We start from the raw sequence: 19148 nt of genomic DNA on the forward strand, positions 1-19148 counted from the left end.
GGGCAAACAGGTGATGTGCATGGAAGCTTGACAGCTAATGGAAAAAAGGAGAAAGAATTTTACTAATAGAATTCTACATTTTTTCATTTCCTTTGTTTCATTGAACAGTAAACATATACTGTTCAAGAAGTTCAAGAAGTCTCTCAAGGCTGTTCTCTGTAGTTATTTACAACTGTTTTCAAGGGAAACTTGTGAAGATGAAGTGAGTTAATATGTAAAGTGAGTCACTGTTTTTCTCTCAACATGGCGCTACTCAAGGTGATAAGTAGGTACCATCATGCAGTTAAAGATTTAGGGGCATAGACAGGTTAAGTAAATTGCTCAAGATCACAGACCTAGAAAGAACTAAGTTCAAGAGCACTTTTAATTTCAGTGCTACACTGCTCTTTTGATTAAGAGCAAAGTTACAGATTGAGAAATATATATAATTTTGAGGAAAAGAATAAAGTTAGAGAATTCATTCAATGGAGCAGTGATTAAAAATTATTTACCTAATTTGCTCAGCTAGATATTATGCAAATACACAGAATGGGTAAATAGCAACATCAAAATTCTTTTTAAAAATCAATTTTTTCCTACAGGGTTAGAAAACTTTAAAAAGAAATTAAAAATCAATTTTTTCCATGGGCATATTTGAAAGTTTGGGACTGGAATCTTAAGGAAGAAATTTAAGTATGATGAAGATATCTACTATTCCAAAACTATAGTTGTTCTGCTGTGTTCTGTCATCTTGAAGAACAAAGTAAAACCAGAAGTGAGAAGTAATTGTTTATAACTTATGTGTAGGTTTGGTAAAAGTGAAGCTAGCATATAAAGCAATCCAACTTTACTTCTTGAAATTGCCACACTTTGGAATTTTCTAAATTTATAAATTCTGAATTTGCAGTCCAATTGCCAATGTTATAAAACTTATTCCTGGGCTGCAAGAAAAAGTAAGTCTTGTTTGTGAGAAATGGAAGTTCTTCACTCACTGAAAAAAAGCCCACTCTACCCTGTTTGAAAAGAAAAAGGAAGGAAAAGAAATAAATTTACTTTAGTGTAAGTCTAGAAAATTACTTTTCCAAGAATTAAAAAAGTTAGTATATTTTTCTTAATTTTTTTTTTTTTCCTTTTTGCAGTACGCGGGCCTCTCACTGTTGTGGCCTCTCCCGTTGCGGAGCACAAGCTCCGGACACGCAGGCTCAGCGGCCATGGCTCACGGGCCCAGCCGCTCTGTGGCATGTGGGATCTTCCCGGACAGGGGCACGAACCTGTGTCCCCTGCATCAGCAGGCGGACTCTCAATCACTGAGCCACCAGGGAAGCCCTTTCTTAATTTTTGATGTGGTAAGTATACTGAAAAAATATGAAAAGGGAATACAACATAATAATTCTTCCTTAAAATAGATTTGTTTTAGGTTCTCAAAAATATCCTCAAACTTTTTCAAGTCTTTTAAAGATATCAGCTTTTGAAGACACCAGCTTTTCAAAATACTATTTCACACTAACGTTGGATGATGGCATGATACTTTGTTTTATGAAGTTGTTAACTAAAAAAAAATGATTTTTTTACAAAGAATATAATGTTTCTTACATAAAAATTATATTTAAAAAAGTAATAGATGTAGTACACAGGCTTTTTTTCCCCCCAATATTTCTGTAATGTATCTAGTTGTAAAATAGACATCTTTAATATTGGGTTGGACAAAAAGTTCATTCAGGTTTTCCATAACATCTTACGAAAACCCGAACAAACATTTTGGTCAACCCAATACTTATCTCTGAGTATGTGGTTATGTATTTTCTAATTGGAGGTATGGATGGATATGAGAAAAGGCAAAAGAAAAAGGATCTGACCTAGAGTTTACAAGTGGAATCAAAAACTAGGCAGATGGCTGTGGGAACAACCTGTAGATTCGGGGCCTCTGCTGGGTACACAGCACAGCAGGGTACTTCCCAGGCTGTGAATCTCCCATCTTGGACTCACTGACTCACAGCCCATGGAGGGATATTAGACCCTTTACATATTATGCCCACGTTTACCAAGTACAATGCAGAAACTGAGTGGGATAAATGATATGTAATTCAGAAAAGAACAAGACACATTGGAAGACATCACTATGGCACAGAGAAAAAGTGAAGCAAAATATGCATTTGTAAACTCACAAGCATTTAAGATACTTGTATTCATTTCATCAAAACCCCAAAGACATTTCTCTGAAAGTCAATAGGTTCATTTCACATATGGCAGACAAAGTAGAATAGAGACTGGCTTCTTAAACTTACGAAGACTTTGAACCATTCTCCCACCTGTGCATCAGACAGTGTGAGCCTGGATGACCTCAGGGAAGGAATTTTTATAAGGTCTTTCTTGGGAAGGGAATGTATTTTGGTACATGACATGGTGAGTTGATTGCTCTAATGCAGCTGATTTAACAGAGCTCTTCTGAAGCCATTCTGACCTGGCAGTTCTGATACAGTTGGAACATCCTAAGGCAGCTTGAAACAAACAACCCCCCAGTCCTTTTTATAATTACCAAGTAATACGTGAAAAAATTCCCTCACCCATCCCTGACATGCATTGCAGATTCCCACCTCTAGGGGTTTAAGAAAGGGAGAAGCATGGGGCAAAGCTTAGGGACATGGATGAAATATTACATGGGAGTTAGGCATGTTTATTGTGTACATTACTTGTTAATTTTTTTCAAAGATAGTGATTTTTTCTCTTTTGGAAAATTTCTGTAAAATTAGCCTAGGTACCAAATCAATTCTGTTCTTTGCACTATAATAGAAAGCTTCATCTTCAAGGAAACACATGCCCTCTGTAAGAAAGGCGAAGCTCTGTTTTTTGGTTTGTTTTTTTTCACCATGTGCAAGGCACAGAGATCTTAGAGGGACCTTATATCTCCTTGAGAATTTTCACCTCTCTTGTAGCATATTCCTTTTGAAACAAAGGAGGGAGTCATAGCTATGTACCGAAGGGTTGTAGTCTGATAAACTACACAGGTGAAGACTTGCTCTGCTAAAGTGGGGCATATCAAAACAAGGGGAAATATCCTTTTCTGACCGTGCAATGTACTCACTCCCTGCACTGCTGAGAAAACTGAGCAGACTCCTTCCATAGAACAAAAGATTTTCTTCAAATTACCACATTTAAAATCTCAGTTTACAATGACAAATACTACTGATGTCAGAGAATAATATACAAACATTTCAGTACCAGTTCAAGGAGATAGATAGGAAAACAAGCATTCATTCTGCCTCTGAGTGTTAATAAGAAGAACAGATATTTAGGTTCATATATATAAGATCATGCTATGTATTGATTTTTTTCCCATTTTAGTCTTATCAATTTTATTTTGGGAATTTTGCATCATGAAGTTAGTCACAAAAAATGAGTGTATAATGTAAATTTCACATGGAGGCTAAAATACAATTATATTAAAAAATCTTCATATTGCCAATGTTTTATTAAAGTCTTCCATTTCATCCACCTATCTGGAAACACTCACATGCAAGGCTTCAACAGTCTGGTTTTAAATTGGTAGAGATTAGAGGGCCAGCAACCTCCTGTCCTCCAGGTCAGTATATGTTTCTCTTGAGTACAAATTCTATCCCCATCCTCTCTGCTACTTCCCTAGTTTAAGTTCTTAATGGCTCTTACAGGACAATTTCTAGGCCATGCTATGGTTACCCTGCTCCCAGGCACTCCCCATGCCAATCCATCCAGCACAGATGACCATGACCAAGACCTTTCTACAACACAGAACTGATCACTTCACCGTCTTTAGTAAGATAAGTACAAACCAAGAACCAAAGGGGTACACTGGAGGCAGAGAGAATGCATCAAGAGAAAAAGGAAGCTAAGAAGACATTCACAACCTTGTAGGCATTTACGAAATTATATACATTTGGTAAAAATCAGAAAGCTACAACTCTGAAAATATAAAATGCATCCTAATGAAAATAAGTAAAGCAATCTTCTCAAGCTTATAAAGACCTTAAACTCATTTCTCTAGAATTTTAGGAAGAGAATCAGCCTGGGAAACTAATGGAAGGAAACATACTTGACCTCTGTGCTGAGCAAACTTCCTTGCCTAAGGGTTTAGAGCTGAGCTTCTTAGTAGGGTACTTAAGCCACTTCCTTCCTTGTTGCCTAACAATTTTAACTTCACCCATATTTTAAACTAATTGCAGTTTCCTACACCTACCCTGCCCTTTTATGCTTCTCTGATTTTCTACATACCCTTTTCTCTGTTGAGAATTTCCTTTCCTTCTATCTTTGTCTGACAGACCCTTCAAAACCCAGCTCAAGTATTAACTCTTATTTGAGTCCCATTTCCTTGTTTCTTCAGAGTCCTTCTACATTCTAATTAACCTTCTATGCACACTTTCATGTACTTAAAATGATGTACTATACTTATTTTTTTCCATGGCTAGTGTCCCCTCCTAGACTGGATAAATCCTTTAGGACAGAATCCATGTCTTTTTAAAACTTGGTATTTCCTTACAGCTTCCCACACAAGATAGGTGCGCGATATACGTGCAGTTGAATAGAAATTTATGATGGAATGATTGTTACCCATGCCTTCTTTCCAGCTGTGGCTGTCCCATGACAAGAGTTTTTTCTTGCTGATGTTTTTTTTTCATTTTTGAGTTCAACATCTAGTGCCAAGTGAAGATCAAGGAAAAGTGATCTGCATCTTGACGCCAGATTTTAAAAGTCTTTCCTCACTCTAAGGAAAGAGCAGCAGAGGAAACATTGCTACTGAGGACTAAAAACAAAATTCTTTGACAAATGTAACTGAGCTTGTTTACTTGTTCTGAGTATGAATGTTTGAAAATATGCAATGGCAGGGAAATAAGGTGTCAAATTCTACAGGCAAAAAGCCATAGAAACAATATTTCAAAAATGGTCCATTAATTTCTTCTTTCACCTACCAGTTGCACAGCTTGAGAATATATTTTCAAAATCTGATCTTGTTTTAAACCATTAAAATAGTTTCCAGTCCTCCTTATATTATTCATGATTGCAGCCTGTCAGTGTGACTAGTTTTTTCCACTGTTTAACTGAATGTAGTATCATTTCCATCCTGCTACTGCCTGATAGTACTGAGAAATGTAAGCTATAAAATTGAACCCGTCGAGAAATATTAATGGAGGGGGTAGCCATATACTTTTACAATGCTTAGAAGCATAAGCTGTAATAATAAAAAGTTGGTTTTTATTCCCTGAAAATAATCAAAAGAAGAACTCAAAGGAAATTAAAGTAAAATCCAACGGGATTACAAAGTTAGGGCAGAGTTAAGGAAAAATATTTTGAGTACCAGAAGAAATCTAAAATAAATAAAAAGTAATAATATACTTGTGATATTACTATTTGACCCAGACAGTTGCCACTCAGTTTTGCAATTGAAGACTCTTTGAAGAATTTAGTAAAGCACTCACTGGGGGAAGGCAGGAAAAACATCTTTCCCTGGATATCCATCTGGATTCTACCAGCTAGCTGGACTAGATAAAGAGGAAAATGGATTCCTGGTGGTTTAGACAGAAAGCACTAGAGCAAAACATTGTCAGTTGTCAGAATGTTGAGATTAAGAGAATGGAGGAAGCTAGCTCTTGATAAGACTGGACTATGCTTGAACAGGAAGGGGACCACGTCATACCCTATTGATAACCATGGGACAAGGTGAAGCTGTGGGGCTCAAGTTGGCTATTTAGTAACATCTCCACACCCAGTAAACTGTTGTAAGTCTAACATTGAAAACCATGCAGTTACCACACACATCTGAGAATTTCAGATTTGAAAGGAGTAAGGTAAAATCTCTATCTTGGTGTATGACCCAGAAATCCCAGAAGAGGTGTGTATAAAATCCAGCAAGGCTGGTCAGTTGTCCAAAGGGACAGTGGCCCAATATATCTGGTAAACAGTGGAAAAGAATGTTCAGGGAAAGTTGGCTTGTTAGTGTGTTTGTAGAAGCCAAGGTTCTAGTAAATACATATGAATCAGCATGTTTTCAGAATTTGAAAACATGAATTTGTGGGCCTTTGACCCACATCATATGACACAAATCTTCAAAATACAGAGAGAGCAAAGTATTAATACTTCCCACTTCTCCCCAGCACCTCTGTTTGAGCTGTATTACTGTGTCTCTCCAAAAATCGTATTTAAAAATTAACTTTTAATCTATATTAACTATTTACTTTGTCTCTCAGATAAAAAATTAAGTCTTCTTCATAGAGAACAGACTCATAGTTGCCAAGGGGGAAGTGGAGGAAGGATGGAGTGGGAATTTGGGGTTAGCAGATGCAAACTATTATGTATAGGATGGATAAGCAAGCAACAAGGCCCTTCCGTATAGCACAGGGAACTATATTCAATATCCTGTGATAAACCATAATGGAAAAGAATATAAAAAAGAATGTATATATATATATATGTATAACTGAATCACTTTGCTGTAGAGCAGAAATTAACACAACATTGTAAATCAACTATACTTCAATAAAAAAAGAAAAAAGACTGAAAGGAAATTAAAAAAAAAAACCAACAAAGAATAAAGTCTTCCTTTTTGACCGAATCTGTTTACTGGAGATTTTCTGAATGTTTCTGTGTTCACAGATTCCCTTGGGATTCAGATAAACTCTCCCCAAGCAATTTGCTGTGCACAAGCCTGACACATACACACACACACGCTCACATGCACACACACACACGCTCACATGCACACTCAGTGTTGTCAATGTTGTGTATATCATTTCATGAGGTTCATAGATCACATAGTTTTATCTGATGCCAGATTAGGAATTTTTGCCTTGTTGATTCTGTGTGGTTCTGGCCTTAGATAAAATTATTAAGGGCAAGTCTGCCTCTGGTTCATCCTGCTGCTTCGCAGGGAACACTTGTGGAGTGTCTATGGTGTGCCAGTTTTTGTGTTAGATGATGAGGATAAATATTTGCTGCATTTCTTTTCTTTCTGTCTCTTTAGAATGTCTAGAACTGCTCTATGATTCTTTCCATCTCTACCTACATGATCTGTGTTGGTAAATCATTAAACATTCCACATAAATTACAATAATATTTTAACCAAAGCACAAGGGTTTTAATTTGCTTCTGAGCAAATTGCTTACCGGACAAGTTTTAAAGGACATTGAAGACCATAGCAAGGTTACCTGGCAAAAACAATTCTCTCTGGATCTTTTCTCTGGCCTGCAGTGAAAAGCATCTTTTCTTCAGCCAGTCAGCTTCATATTCACTGTAGTGGTCGTTTGGCCACGTGATATGAACCTTATAATACAGAAAGCAAATATCACGTAAACGTATATTATGCTTCTATGTACTTTGGTTCTCCACTCTTGCTGTTTCTGAATGTTATTTAAGGTTATCAGGGAATCTAATTAGCCCTTGCTCTTTTTTCTTTCTGTTTTTTAACTTATATACTCACAGGCATAGAATAAGCTTTTGGAAAACAAAGAAACTGAAAGCCAAGGGGATACAGCTGAGATCTGAGGCCCTTTAACTATCACAAAGATATAAAACCTGGCTAGATCTGAGTTCTTGTTCTATATTCTGAAAACCTGTGGTCCTTAAACTTTCTGTGATGACTTGAAGTTAGAGATCAATTAATATTCCTTCCAAGAGTGTCAGAAATAGTAATGATGATGATGAGGCAGATAATAATAGTAAGAATAACACCATTTTGAGTGTACACTATACAATGAGCACTATAAATATAACCCACTTAGTCCTCATACAACTTGAGGGAGAAGCAATAACTAATATTCACATCTTTCAGGTGAGCAAAGTAAGAGGAAATAACATGTCTAAGGTCCCACAGCTAGCAAGCTGTGAACCCTGGGGGTAAAGTTCTTAATTCGAGATGGAGACAGGAGTGGGAGACGATGACCTTGCTGGTCACACTTGCTCTCCTGATAACTATCTTAGCAAATTTGGAAGAGAGAAACACAGGGTGAGGCCACATCTAGTTTGTGGTTTTGAGAGCTATGCTTTCAGGAATCCCATACAAAGCCTTACACATTTACTCACGAATTTAACTAAAAATATTCATCAATACAAGTTTTTGAGTGCTCACCATATGCCAGCCACATGCTAAGATTTTTATCCGTATTAGCTCATTGAATCTTCACACCATCTCTAGGAACAAATTTTGTTAGTATCCCTCATTTCCAGATGAGTAAACTGAAGCCCAGGGGCATTCCTTTTATTAGAGACATAGTTTGATTGTGCCTTCAAGGCTGCCACTCACTGAAGGAATAATGAGCAACACTGTACATTTTATTAAAATAATAGCAGCAGTAATAAAAATAGTAATAATAATAGCAGAAGCTTCCATTTAGTGAGCATGTGGACTTTGCACCAAGGACTATGCAATCACGGTTTTATATATATGAAATATGACCAAATAAAATATAATTCATTATGTAAATTATTGGAGACTAGTTCCTTTATTTAAGTTGAGAGAGAAGGCAGAGATAATTTAGAGATAGTTACCTTTTTCCTGTCAAACGTCAAGCCTTTGATACCGATGTTCACATCAAGAGCTTCGATGAGAAGTTTCCGTGCTTTTGCAGAATCCAGGTAGCAGTCAGGACACTGACAGTTGTCCCTCAGCCACACAGCGGGGTAGACAGACTCTACACCATCTTGCCAGAGGATTCGCATCAAATGAGCCCCATCCAGCACTTCTGCCTTTTGGATGGCACAGTGCATGTTTCTGGTCCTTGAGGGTAAATCTTGTCAGCTACCTGCTATGACAAATCAGTGTTAAAAGGACTCTCAGGAAGATCGGCTCTGAACTTGACTTCATTTCAAATGGACTCTGGCTTCTGCTATTTTCTTGAGCTTGTGGTTTCACTTATCTATGCTAGAACCTTTGTTCTGATGAGAGTATTTCATGAGCTGTAAACAGAAACACAGTGACTAAAAGTAAACAAGATAAACGTGCTGAGTCAGGATCCAGATGAAAAGAATTCCTTGTTTTTCTCACAGTAATTTTAGATAATAAGTTCAGAACCAATGACACAGGCACTTTTGTGTTTGCATAAAAGCTCTGGAAATTTTTTAAGGGAGAAAAATACTCCACAAATTGAAAGTGTAATCATACCTGTGCTATTTTAACTATTTGCCCAAGTACACTGGCTCCAGCCAAACTAAATATTTTCTATCATTCAACCTCCATACTTTCAAATCTCAGTTCCTCAGCTCATTCTGTCCCCATTGCTTGGAATGACCTTTCACAAACTTTTCTTTTCATGAGCCAACCTATCTGTATCCAGATGATCTGACAAATAGCGGCTTAAATAAGCAAGGAGTTTATTTTTCTTGTGTGAAAAGAAGTCCCAACATGACTGTCCATTAATGTAATGTGATTTCACAGAACCATGGGAAGCCCAGGCTACTGGTAGATTTTCTCCTTCTACTTCTTGCCTCATGTTTGCAAAATGACTGCTGCATCACCGATACCACATCTACATTCCAGAGAGGAAGAAGGGAAAAGGGAAAACATCATGTGGCAGCTAAGTCTACCTCATTTTTAAACATTTCCCCATCTAGCGACTTCCAAGTATATTTCACTGACCAGAATTATATCACAATCTAACCTTAGCTACAAGGGAAGCTGGGAAACATAGCTGTTTACTAGTCACATGCTTGCTCTGCAGAAATCAATGTTTTATTAATGAGGAAGGAGAATAAGATAGAGTTAATATGCATTCAGCAGCATTGATCACACCCTTTAAGACTTACTCATATAGACATCTTTAAGGAGGCATTTTGGAGCCTTTCAGACAACTATCAATGCCATTTGTGCCCAGTCTTCCTTATTTTTTGTTTACTTTCATAATTATCTCACTTTTTTTTGAGGTCTGAAACTTCATGGTGATCTTTGTATTCTCTAGTGCAGCAGACACATAGAAGATATTTAATATATATTTGAATGATAACTCTAGCTTTACATATGGGGAGGAAAAATAGAACTCTATTCTGTATTTAAGTAAGATTGTATCTACTGAAGTAAAAGCATGGCTTACATAACTTGATCAAGGACAGGCAAACCGCTGCCTGTGGGCCAGAAGTTTTTGTACAGCCCATGAGGTAAGAATAGTTTTTACATTCTTATAAGGTTTGAAAAAATAAAACAAGAACATGTGACAGGGAATGTATACAGCCTGCAGAACCAAAAAATATATTTGCCCTTTTACAGAAAATATTTGCCAACCTCTGAGCTAGAGAAAAGTTTATTATGTTTACTCTTTTTGTTCTTATGTGTTGTATGCTATTTAAGGGTCTGGTTATAATATCCCAAATTAACTGGAACCATCACTGCCCAGTGAAAAATCTATGGCAATTACCGAAGTTAACAGCAGGAGAAAGAGGTTGGGGAATATCAGAATACAGATGATACCATCTTAAGTTCTCCCAAGTAGTAAGACAATTAAGGAAAAAAATCCTTATTTTTATCATTAAACTTTCATGTGTATCAGTGTATATTCTAAGCTTAACTCATTGTCAATAAAGTGTTTATTAATGAGCTTGAAAATGTCTTGGTAGAAAGGATTTTTATAAATTTCACACACTGAATTTTTTTAAACATTTTTATTGGGATATAATTGCTTTACAATGGTGTGTTAGTTTCTGCTTTATAACAAAGTGAATCAACTATACATATACATATATCCCCATAGCCCCTCCCTCTTGCATCACCCTCCCACCCTCCCTATCCCACCCCTCTAGGTGGTCACAAAGCACCAAGCTGATCTCCCTGTGCTATGCGGCTGCTTCCCACTAGCTATCTATTTTATATTTGTTAGTGTATATATGTCCATGCCACTCTCTCACTTCATCCTAGCTTACCCTTACCCCTCCCCTGTGTCCTCAAGTCCATTCTCTACGTCTGTGTCTTTATTCTTGTCCTGCCCCTAGGTTCTTCAGAACCATTTTTTTTTTTAGATTCCATATATATGTGTTAGCATATGGTATTTGTTTTTATCTTTCTGACTTACTTCACTCTGTATGACAGACTCTAGGTCCATCCACCTCACTACAAATAACTCAATTTCGTTTCTTTTCATTCCTGAGTAATATTCCATTGTATGTATGTGCCACATCTTCTTTATCCATTCATCTGTCGATGGACACTTAGGTTGCTTCCATGTCCTGGCCATTGTAAATAGTGCTGCAATGAACATTGTGGTACAGGACTCTTTTTGAACTATGGTTTTCTCAGTGTATATGTCCAGTAGTGGGATTGCTGGGTCATAACACATTGAATTCTTAATGGATACATTATTTGAAGGGTGCATCTCCTACCACAATAAATACTGTTCTGCACTTAACTTGGCACTGTGCCAAGTCACACTAACTCTTGAGCTGATCACACTAATAGATGTATCTGCACTAACAGACACTAATTACAACCCAACCTTCCCTTTTAGGCTTTCTCTCTCTTTTTTCTTTCTTTTTCTTCTTCTGCCTAGAAAATTTGAACTGGAGAGGGAAAGTGCATTCCCAGGTATTAGGGGAAACTGAGACTCTTCCCCCCAGCCCTCCTGAAATGGATGTTCTGAGGAGGGTATTTTGAGAACGGTGGCCACATCAGGAGGGTGGTTGATGGAGGCTGCCTGAGGCACCTGGGAGAGGGTGGAAGAACTGGAAAGACCTGGGTGTTGCTGAAGTTAAATTGTTTGGGTATCTATGAAGGAACTTGGTGGGTTATTTTTACACTTCACAATTCCTTTCTCAACTTCATGACAAATGTGAATGGTAATCCAAACAAAAGCAGGGAGCAATGGGAAAACAGTTTCCCTCTTCAACTTTTCTTGATTTATTTAAAGCTGTATTGGGGCAAATGGGCTGAAAATTTAAACAGGAAGAAACCATCAAGTATCATCAGAACTTGAAAGCAGATTCTTCATGAAAATGAATAGGCTTGTACATGTGTGTGATTTGTTGAAATCTGTTTTTCAATTTGACTTGTTAAAATTGAGCCCTGTTAGCGAGATCAGCTCAGAGCTTTGTGACCACCTAGAGGGATGGGGTAGGGAGGGTGAGAGGGAGATGCAAGAGGGAGGGAATATGGGGATATAGGTATAAATATAGCTGATTCACTTTGTTATAAAGCAGAAACTAACACAACATTGTAAAGCAATTATACTTCAATAAAGATGTTAAAAAAAATTGAGCCCTGTTGAAGCATAATGACCATTTAGTTATTTGATAAACTATTGTGTTTCTCTGAAGAAAAGAGAAAAAAAGAAAAAGAGAAAGATTGATGCTCCTAGATATGTATGTGTATATATATATATATATATATATATATATATTATATATATGTATATCTTTATATCTATCTCAGTGTGATCTTTTTGCTGAATTAAAGAGGTCCTATAAAATGAAAATGTTTATTTATTTTATACTTAACTATTCTGCTTATTATTCACAAGTATAATTTCGTTTATGAAATATCAGCTTGAGTTTTGTGGGAGGAAGTAGTTTTACCTATCCTGGAAAATAGACCTTGGATTAGGGTCAGGGGGGATTACTATCTGATGGGACAGATTTCTTTTAATTTCATCCCATCACTTGATGCATATGTGTTGTTTTTGTTGTTTTCCTTCCAAACTCACTTACCATATTTTTCCCCTTCAGAGTTATGGAAGTGTGTTTGTCACTCCTGTTTTGCACAACTAAATTGTTTTAGAGATTATCTTACTTAAGCCATGGGTGCAATTTTTGTCATCTTTAAAATTTTATAAACTCAAATTTTGTCAGCTGGTTTGGAAAATCAAGAAAGTAGCTCTGAAAGTTACCTTATGTATTGATCTTGGAAATAAAAGAAACTTAGAACTAGAACTCTCAGAGCTGGAAAGAAACAATCTTCAATATCACTGGGTTAAGTAGCCTCTTTTTTTCTGGTACGCGGTCCTCTCACTGTTGTGGTCTCTCCCATTGCAGAGCACAGGCTCCGGACGTGCAGGCCCAGTGGCCATGGCTCACAGGCCCAGCTGCTCTGCAGCATGTGGGATCCTCCCGGACCGGGGCACGAACCCGTGTCCCCTGCATCGGCAGGCGGACTCTCAACCACTGCGCCACCAGGGAAGCCCAGTAGCCTCCTTTTTTATGCAAGGAAAGTGGAAGCACAGAGATGTTGGGTATGATTTGTCCAAGCACATACTGCTGGCTAGTGGGAGAGGTTGCCCCAAACCTGGATTTGCCAGTCCAGTACACACATAGAAAGTGAACAGCTTCTGGTTCTATACAAGAGAGTGCAAAAATTCCTCAAATGTGAATTACAACTAATTTGAATCAGAGGTTTTAGTTAGGATGCTCAGGAAGTTGATGTAGAAACTACATGGTTACCATATACAAAATTAAAATTGCTGGAGATTAATAATATGCACCTGAGAAGGCTGATTCATCTGCTAGATTACTCGCCCTCCAAAATAAAAGGCTGTCATTTTTGGACTGATTTTTATCATGGAAGACCAGATAGAGTGCACTCATGTTATCAAATGTCAGGATCTATTAATATCTATTTTCTCTTCCTCTGGTAAGTCATCAGACTTGTTGTCATAGAATAGGATTCTCTGTGTTTAACCTCCTGCTTTTAGGTATTAGGATAAAAAAAAATGATCAAAATGCAAGAAACATGCAAATCATATGGGTAGGTGTGTGAGGTATATCACAAAACCATGTATTTAGCACTTTTTATGCTCTAGCTGCTCTAATGATACTTTTGATTGCATAAACCTTATTTAATCCTCCAGAAAACACTGTGAGATCCATTCCATCACTTCCCTTTTACAGATGCTCTTAAGCTTCAAGAGGTAAAGAAACTGATTTGAAGGCAGAGGAAATAGAAATTGTGACCACTACACAGGACTACCTCATGGAGAATCTGTGGCTGAATAATTTTCCAGGCAATAACTTCAATTTACCAAAAAGGTACTATTAAAATAACAGCTAACTCTCAGGATTATTGGTTGTTGGTTGACCTCACCATCCGACATTTCATCATTGAAAGGAGAGAACAGGAAGAAGTTTTCAGACATTACACCATAAAGGCTTAAAATATTATTATTCCTTTATATACAACCTTTAAATCATAAAACTCAATTTCCACTTGGTAAGGTAGAAATTGACCAAACTGTATTTGTAATGTGTGAACCTTAATATGGTTTGAATACATACATGCTCTCCTCATTACATTTGCTACCTAAGTCCTTTTAACTTTTAGAAGTTATTGCTTTTTTTCTCTAACTTGATTTAATAAGTGGCTGAGTTACTTAATAATTCATGAATATACTCTCATGGGAATAATGAATAAAACCATTAGTAAAACTGGCCCATTCTCTTGAGTAGGTTTACCCTTCTGACTGCTCCCTTATTTAAAGTACCACATTTTTTTTAAAGTATCACATTTTATGCAAACACTTCCTTTCTAAATTATAAAAAGGAAAATTTTAGCTTCAGTCTGGTGGCACTACTACATTCAGAATGAAACTCAAATTATCAATTCATTTGTTTACCAAGGTAAAGCAGAGTACTGGGTTTAGATTTTAAGGTTTCTAAATCTTTGAAACAGAACATATATTCATTATGAGAATTTCTATGTTTTCAAATAAAATCAATTCAAAATACCTGTCATATGTCTTCTTGAGCTATATTCAGGAAGCAAAATAATTGAAAGAGGGCACAATAGCCTTAATTGACCAATATTCTAAAAAAGTATGTTACATTCAGTTTGGGGGCTTAACAAAGGGCCAAAGTATAATATACAGTCACTTTCCTTGGGCTGGGTTGTGGATTAGTTAGTGAACATTTCCAATTTCCAGCCAGAACCCTCCCTCCCCCTTCACCCAGTCTACTTTTTAGACAGTATCCTCTCTGTGCCCTCTGTATGCTTCCTGGATCAGCTTAGGGACTGCAAAGTAATTTGACTACTAGACTAAGCCAAACATAATTGGGAAAAGGAAGCTGCCAAGAAGCAATCAGATCCACTGCATTCCAAAATCAAGCCTATTCCTAATGCCTGATGGACCATCCCCGTCTCAGCCCACATGGCTGTGAGATGCATGTGACTGGATTTCCAATTGGATACTCCCCCCACCCCACCCCCAATCCGTAGACCCGAATCCACAAGCCCTTCAAAATAAGGGAAAGTTGAGCTCAATTATACCTGTTCTCAGATGTGCGTTGTGTGCCAAGTCATGCAAAATTTACCAAGGAAAGAAAACATCAGCTTTGATCTTCAATGTCCTTTGGGCAGGTAGCCTCTTGATGCCCGTCACCTTCCAGATGCATCTGCCCCCAGTTTCCCTACGTCTGATGTAGTGCTCTGACTTGGAAGCCTTTCTTCCTGTTCCTGGCAACGCCACTGCTGCCCTGCCCCCAGACACAGCTGAGGTTTGCAAATGAGGAAGGATGTCCCAATCTGAAGGTGTAACAACTCCTGACGGGTGCTTGGAGATTAAAAAAAAAAAAGAAAGAAAAGTAAAGAGCTTTTATGGCCTAGAGGAGAAGGAGTTAGTTAGAAAGAGAAAATACTTTAACTTCTACTAGTGCCTAAAACCATAAAACCCCAGGACTCAGTGCAATGCATTGCCATAGTTAGAATCTTTCCTGGTAGAAGGAGAAGAGTTCTCACCTGTCTTATCTCCTGCCCCTGAGCCAGCAGCAGCAAGTGAAGGAACTCCTTTACTCCTGCCCCACCTGTTCACAGCAACAGCTTTATTGTTGAAAAACGCACTTGGAGAAAAGACATTGAGATTCACATTTAACAGGGAGGAGCTACTTGCTCCCACCTGAGCAGAGATGAGGCGGTACCTCCGTGTCCATAGAATATTCCATATGGTCTCTTTGGAGGGAGCTTGACTAGTTCTCAGGGGCTAGTAGGAAGGCTGGGATGGTCCCCCTGAGCCCAATGCCCTCCTTTCTCTGCCGCTTTGGCTGGAGTGAACAGTAGCAGCCAGAGAGCATGGGGCTTTTCTGAAGGCACCTGGTTGCCAAGTGACTTGACTCCCAACACACAGCCCTTAAGGCAACAAAAGGGAAAGACCGGGGTGGGCAGCCTGCCAGGGACCCAGAGTCTGGCTGCCAGGCCTTCAGTAGGTGCATGCCCGGTGCAGGCGGAGGGCTGGTGGGCTGCCAGGCCTTCAGTATGTGCATGCCTGGTGTAGGGGGAGGGCTGGTGGGCAAGTCTCAGGTCCTAGTTCTTAACGGGGGTCCAGATTCCATTAAAAGAAAGTCTGCAGGTGGCAACTGAAGTCCAGGAAAGTGACCTATGAGCCCTCTGCCCTCCTCTCACCAAACACCACCCTTCCCAGGAAGACACCCAAACAGCCTCAGCCCACAACTTGTTGATTCTTGCCTGAAAGACTCCACAGCTGTGAGACTCAGACAGGCAGCCACAAAAGAGCTAATGAGAGAGAGAAGAAGAGAGAAAGAGAGAGAGAGAGAGAATGCAGATCCATTCTCCGTGGCCTCTTCTAAGGTCTCCTGCCCAGGACAACTCCCCCCTTCCAGAACTGCAGGATCCCCTCCATTAATGATGCCCTGTCAGCTCTTTCACAGTAAAAACTTAAGCTGTGTCCTTTCATCAGTGGTCTCCTCCTCCATCTTCTCCTTCCCTCCCCCAAGTCTCCAGGTCAAAAGACTGACACACAGGAATCCAGTGAAAATCAGGCAGGTTTTATTTCCCACATACGAGAGGAGAAGCTGTGTGGACATAGGGGTCCTCCATCAGTGTTGCCAGCACTTTAAACCCACAGTAACTGAGGTGATAGGTATGCCAGAAGCAATCAGTTAATTATATTTTAAGCATTCAGATGACATAATATTGTAGAAATACACTCCACTGACTTTTTAAAATTTAACTTAATTTAATTTATTTTTTTATACAACAGGTTCTTATTAGTGATCCATTGTATACACATCAGTGTATACATGTCAATCCTAATCTCCCAATTCATCACACCACCACCACCGCCCCCTGCCGCTTTCCCCCCTTGGTGTCTGTACACTCCACTGACTTTTATTTCACACTTTATGCTTTAGTAACAATTACTGGAATAAATTAGGTAAATTCTGTTCCAGCTTTCAGAACGTTGTTGAAAAAAATGGGTTGCATGAACACGGTTTCTAACAGAAGAGTGAAAGAAAACAAAATGACAACAATCAACAAACAAACCTGTTAAGGTTAAAGTTTAAACACCTGCACATAAAGAATTAATTCCCACATTGAAAACAAACAGACAGACAAATCCTACTCTTGACTGTGAGAAGCCCCTTTAAGATTGAAAAAAAAAAAAAAAAGCATTTCCCTGAGGCCTCTCTTCTATCTGTATTAACCCTTTACAGTTTTCAGCTTGTTTTCATATATGGTCTTTCAGTGTACTATCCTGGCAGTGGCAAACGATATTAAAATTCTGGGTTTCAGATAGAGGAAATGAGACTGTAGAGGTTCATGGACTACAGAAGGTCACAAAACGCACAAGAGGTGACATCCGTACCAGAGCCAGAAATGTTGATAGTTTGCCCATGTGTTTCTTTTAGGTTTAAGCTGAAGAAAAGTTTATTTTAAAAGTTAATTCCATGTTAAGGACAGCTAATTGAACTTAAGTACAGCCAATGAGTTAGACATTAGAAACACATTGTAATTCCATTTTTATTTTAAACAGAAATAGAATGAATGATGCCCTCATTTCAGTCAGCATGCACAAATGAAAGATGGTCTTGATTACTTGAAAGGCTTCTTTGGGGTTGTCCAAGTGGCAGAATTTGATGAGACTGAGCAAAATCTCACTCGCAGATTTGAAGGTGGGTGGTGTTTCCAGAGGAGGAAAGCCACTGGAGCCTGGAGACTCCAGTGGCAACATACCTGTATCATATGTAGCATCTGGTGATGCTAAAGAGGGTGACTTGGGCTTAAGAAAACATTGTTAACTGGCAGAACTCTTTAGTTTTAGTGAAATCTAGTGCCCATGGAAAGATTCTGCTGCTTACACCATTTCCACTTATGAAGGAGGAAAAACTAACAGGATTTACACATGATACTTCCTATACAGTCAATAGATAGTAGCGTTCTTTCTGTTTAAATTGTATTCATTTCATAAAGGTTGAAAACACACAAAAAATTTAATGATATTAAAAATACTATAATTTATACATACTTCTCTATAAAGAAGAAAACCAAAATGGCCCATAATCCCACTGACCTCATATTATTATTAAGAAAAATATGGAAATACAATCAATAAAAAGCCTTCCTTCTCTTTCTTTTGAATTACTTTTCCCAAAAGTAATAGCTGTTAATAATTTGTTTTAGTCTACACTGAAGTATTTACCATACATATGTGTAACCCAGTGATATGCTTGTAAGCACTGAAAAACCAGCTCTCTGTGTCCACAAGTTTCTAATTTTCAGGTAAATAACAAAAATACTTTCATTATCTAGGGTGATGGGACCCATGAACAAGGAGCAAGCCCCGCCCAGAATCTGCAAAAGGACTCATTCAGGTAGGTAGAAGGAACACTTATATCGAGTGGGAAACTGTCCTGGGTTCTTCCTCAGACATCATAACAAATACTGTGATGAAAAGTAAATATTGGTAATCATTTTGTGAACTAAAATCAATAGCCAAGCTCTGAATTTTGTCATTCAGTCTTTAAGAACTTAGTAAGTTCTGAATAAATAATCTGTCCATAAACAGTCACTATTAATCTTATGATTAATAGTCACTACTAGTCTTAAAGAGGGGTGGTAATATAACCAATTTGATCTTGAAAATAATTTGTTTTAAATATTTAAATATTTGATATTTAAACTATTATATGTCCTCTTAGTGAAATATGAGCTCCATGAGGACTTTGAGACTTCTGTATTTAGTATCATTCTTAGAACAAACAATAGAGGACTCTATGCTGTGCCCTGTGTTTTAGGGGGCTCTACTCTGGCCCCTCTCTATCCATACCACTCCCCATAGGTGATTTCACATGGGACCAGGGGACCCACCTGGCACCTGTACCATCCCTACATTCTAGATGATGCTCTGTGAATCCAGACCCTGGCATTTCAGACCTGCAAAAACTTATGTCTGCTACAAGGGTCTGTAACCATTCTCTTCTCTTCTGCTAGGCCACTGAGGTTGTAC

General features: G+C 38.1%; 1 protein-coding gene across 2 annotated transcripts in view; it reads right to left on the reverse strand.

Moving 5' to 3' along the window:
• Nucleotides 1-15687, reverse strand: part of BBOX1 (gamma-butyrobetaine hydroxylase 1) — a 75608-nt gene extending 59921 nt beyond the window's left edge. The window contains exons 1-3 of one of the 2 annotated variants that reach the window (XM_082629211.1): nt 15176-15687; nt 8491-8747; nt 7152-7266 (exon numbers count right to left, since the gene is read on the reverse strand). In XM_082629211.1, the coding sequence (XP_082485337.1) occupies nt 7152-7266; nt 8491-8709 (334 nt within the window). In that variant the 5' untranslated portion in view covers nt 8710-8747; nt 15176-15687. Of the gene's footprint in view, nt 1-7151; nt 7267-8490; nt 8796-15175 lie in introns of those variants that run through there. The other variant, XM_082629210.1, reaches the window with a different exon arrangement.
• Between the last annotated feature and the right edge of the window lie 3461 nt (nt 15688-19148).

The sequence above is a fragment of the Mesoplodon mirus genome, assembly GCF_964341445.2.
Source record: "Mesoplodon mirus genome assembly, chromosome: 7".
NCBI lineage: Eukaryota > Metazoa > Chordata > Mammalia > Artiodactyla > Ziphiidae > Mesoplodon > Mesoplodon mirus.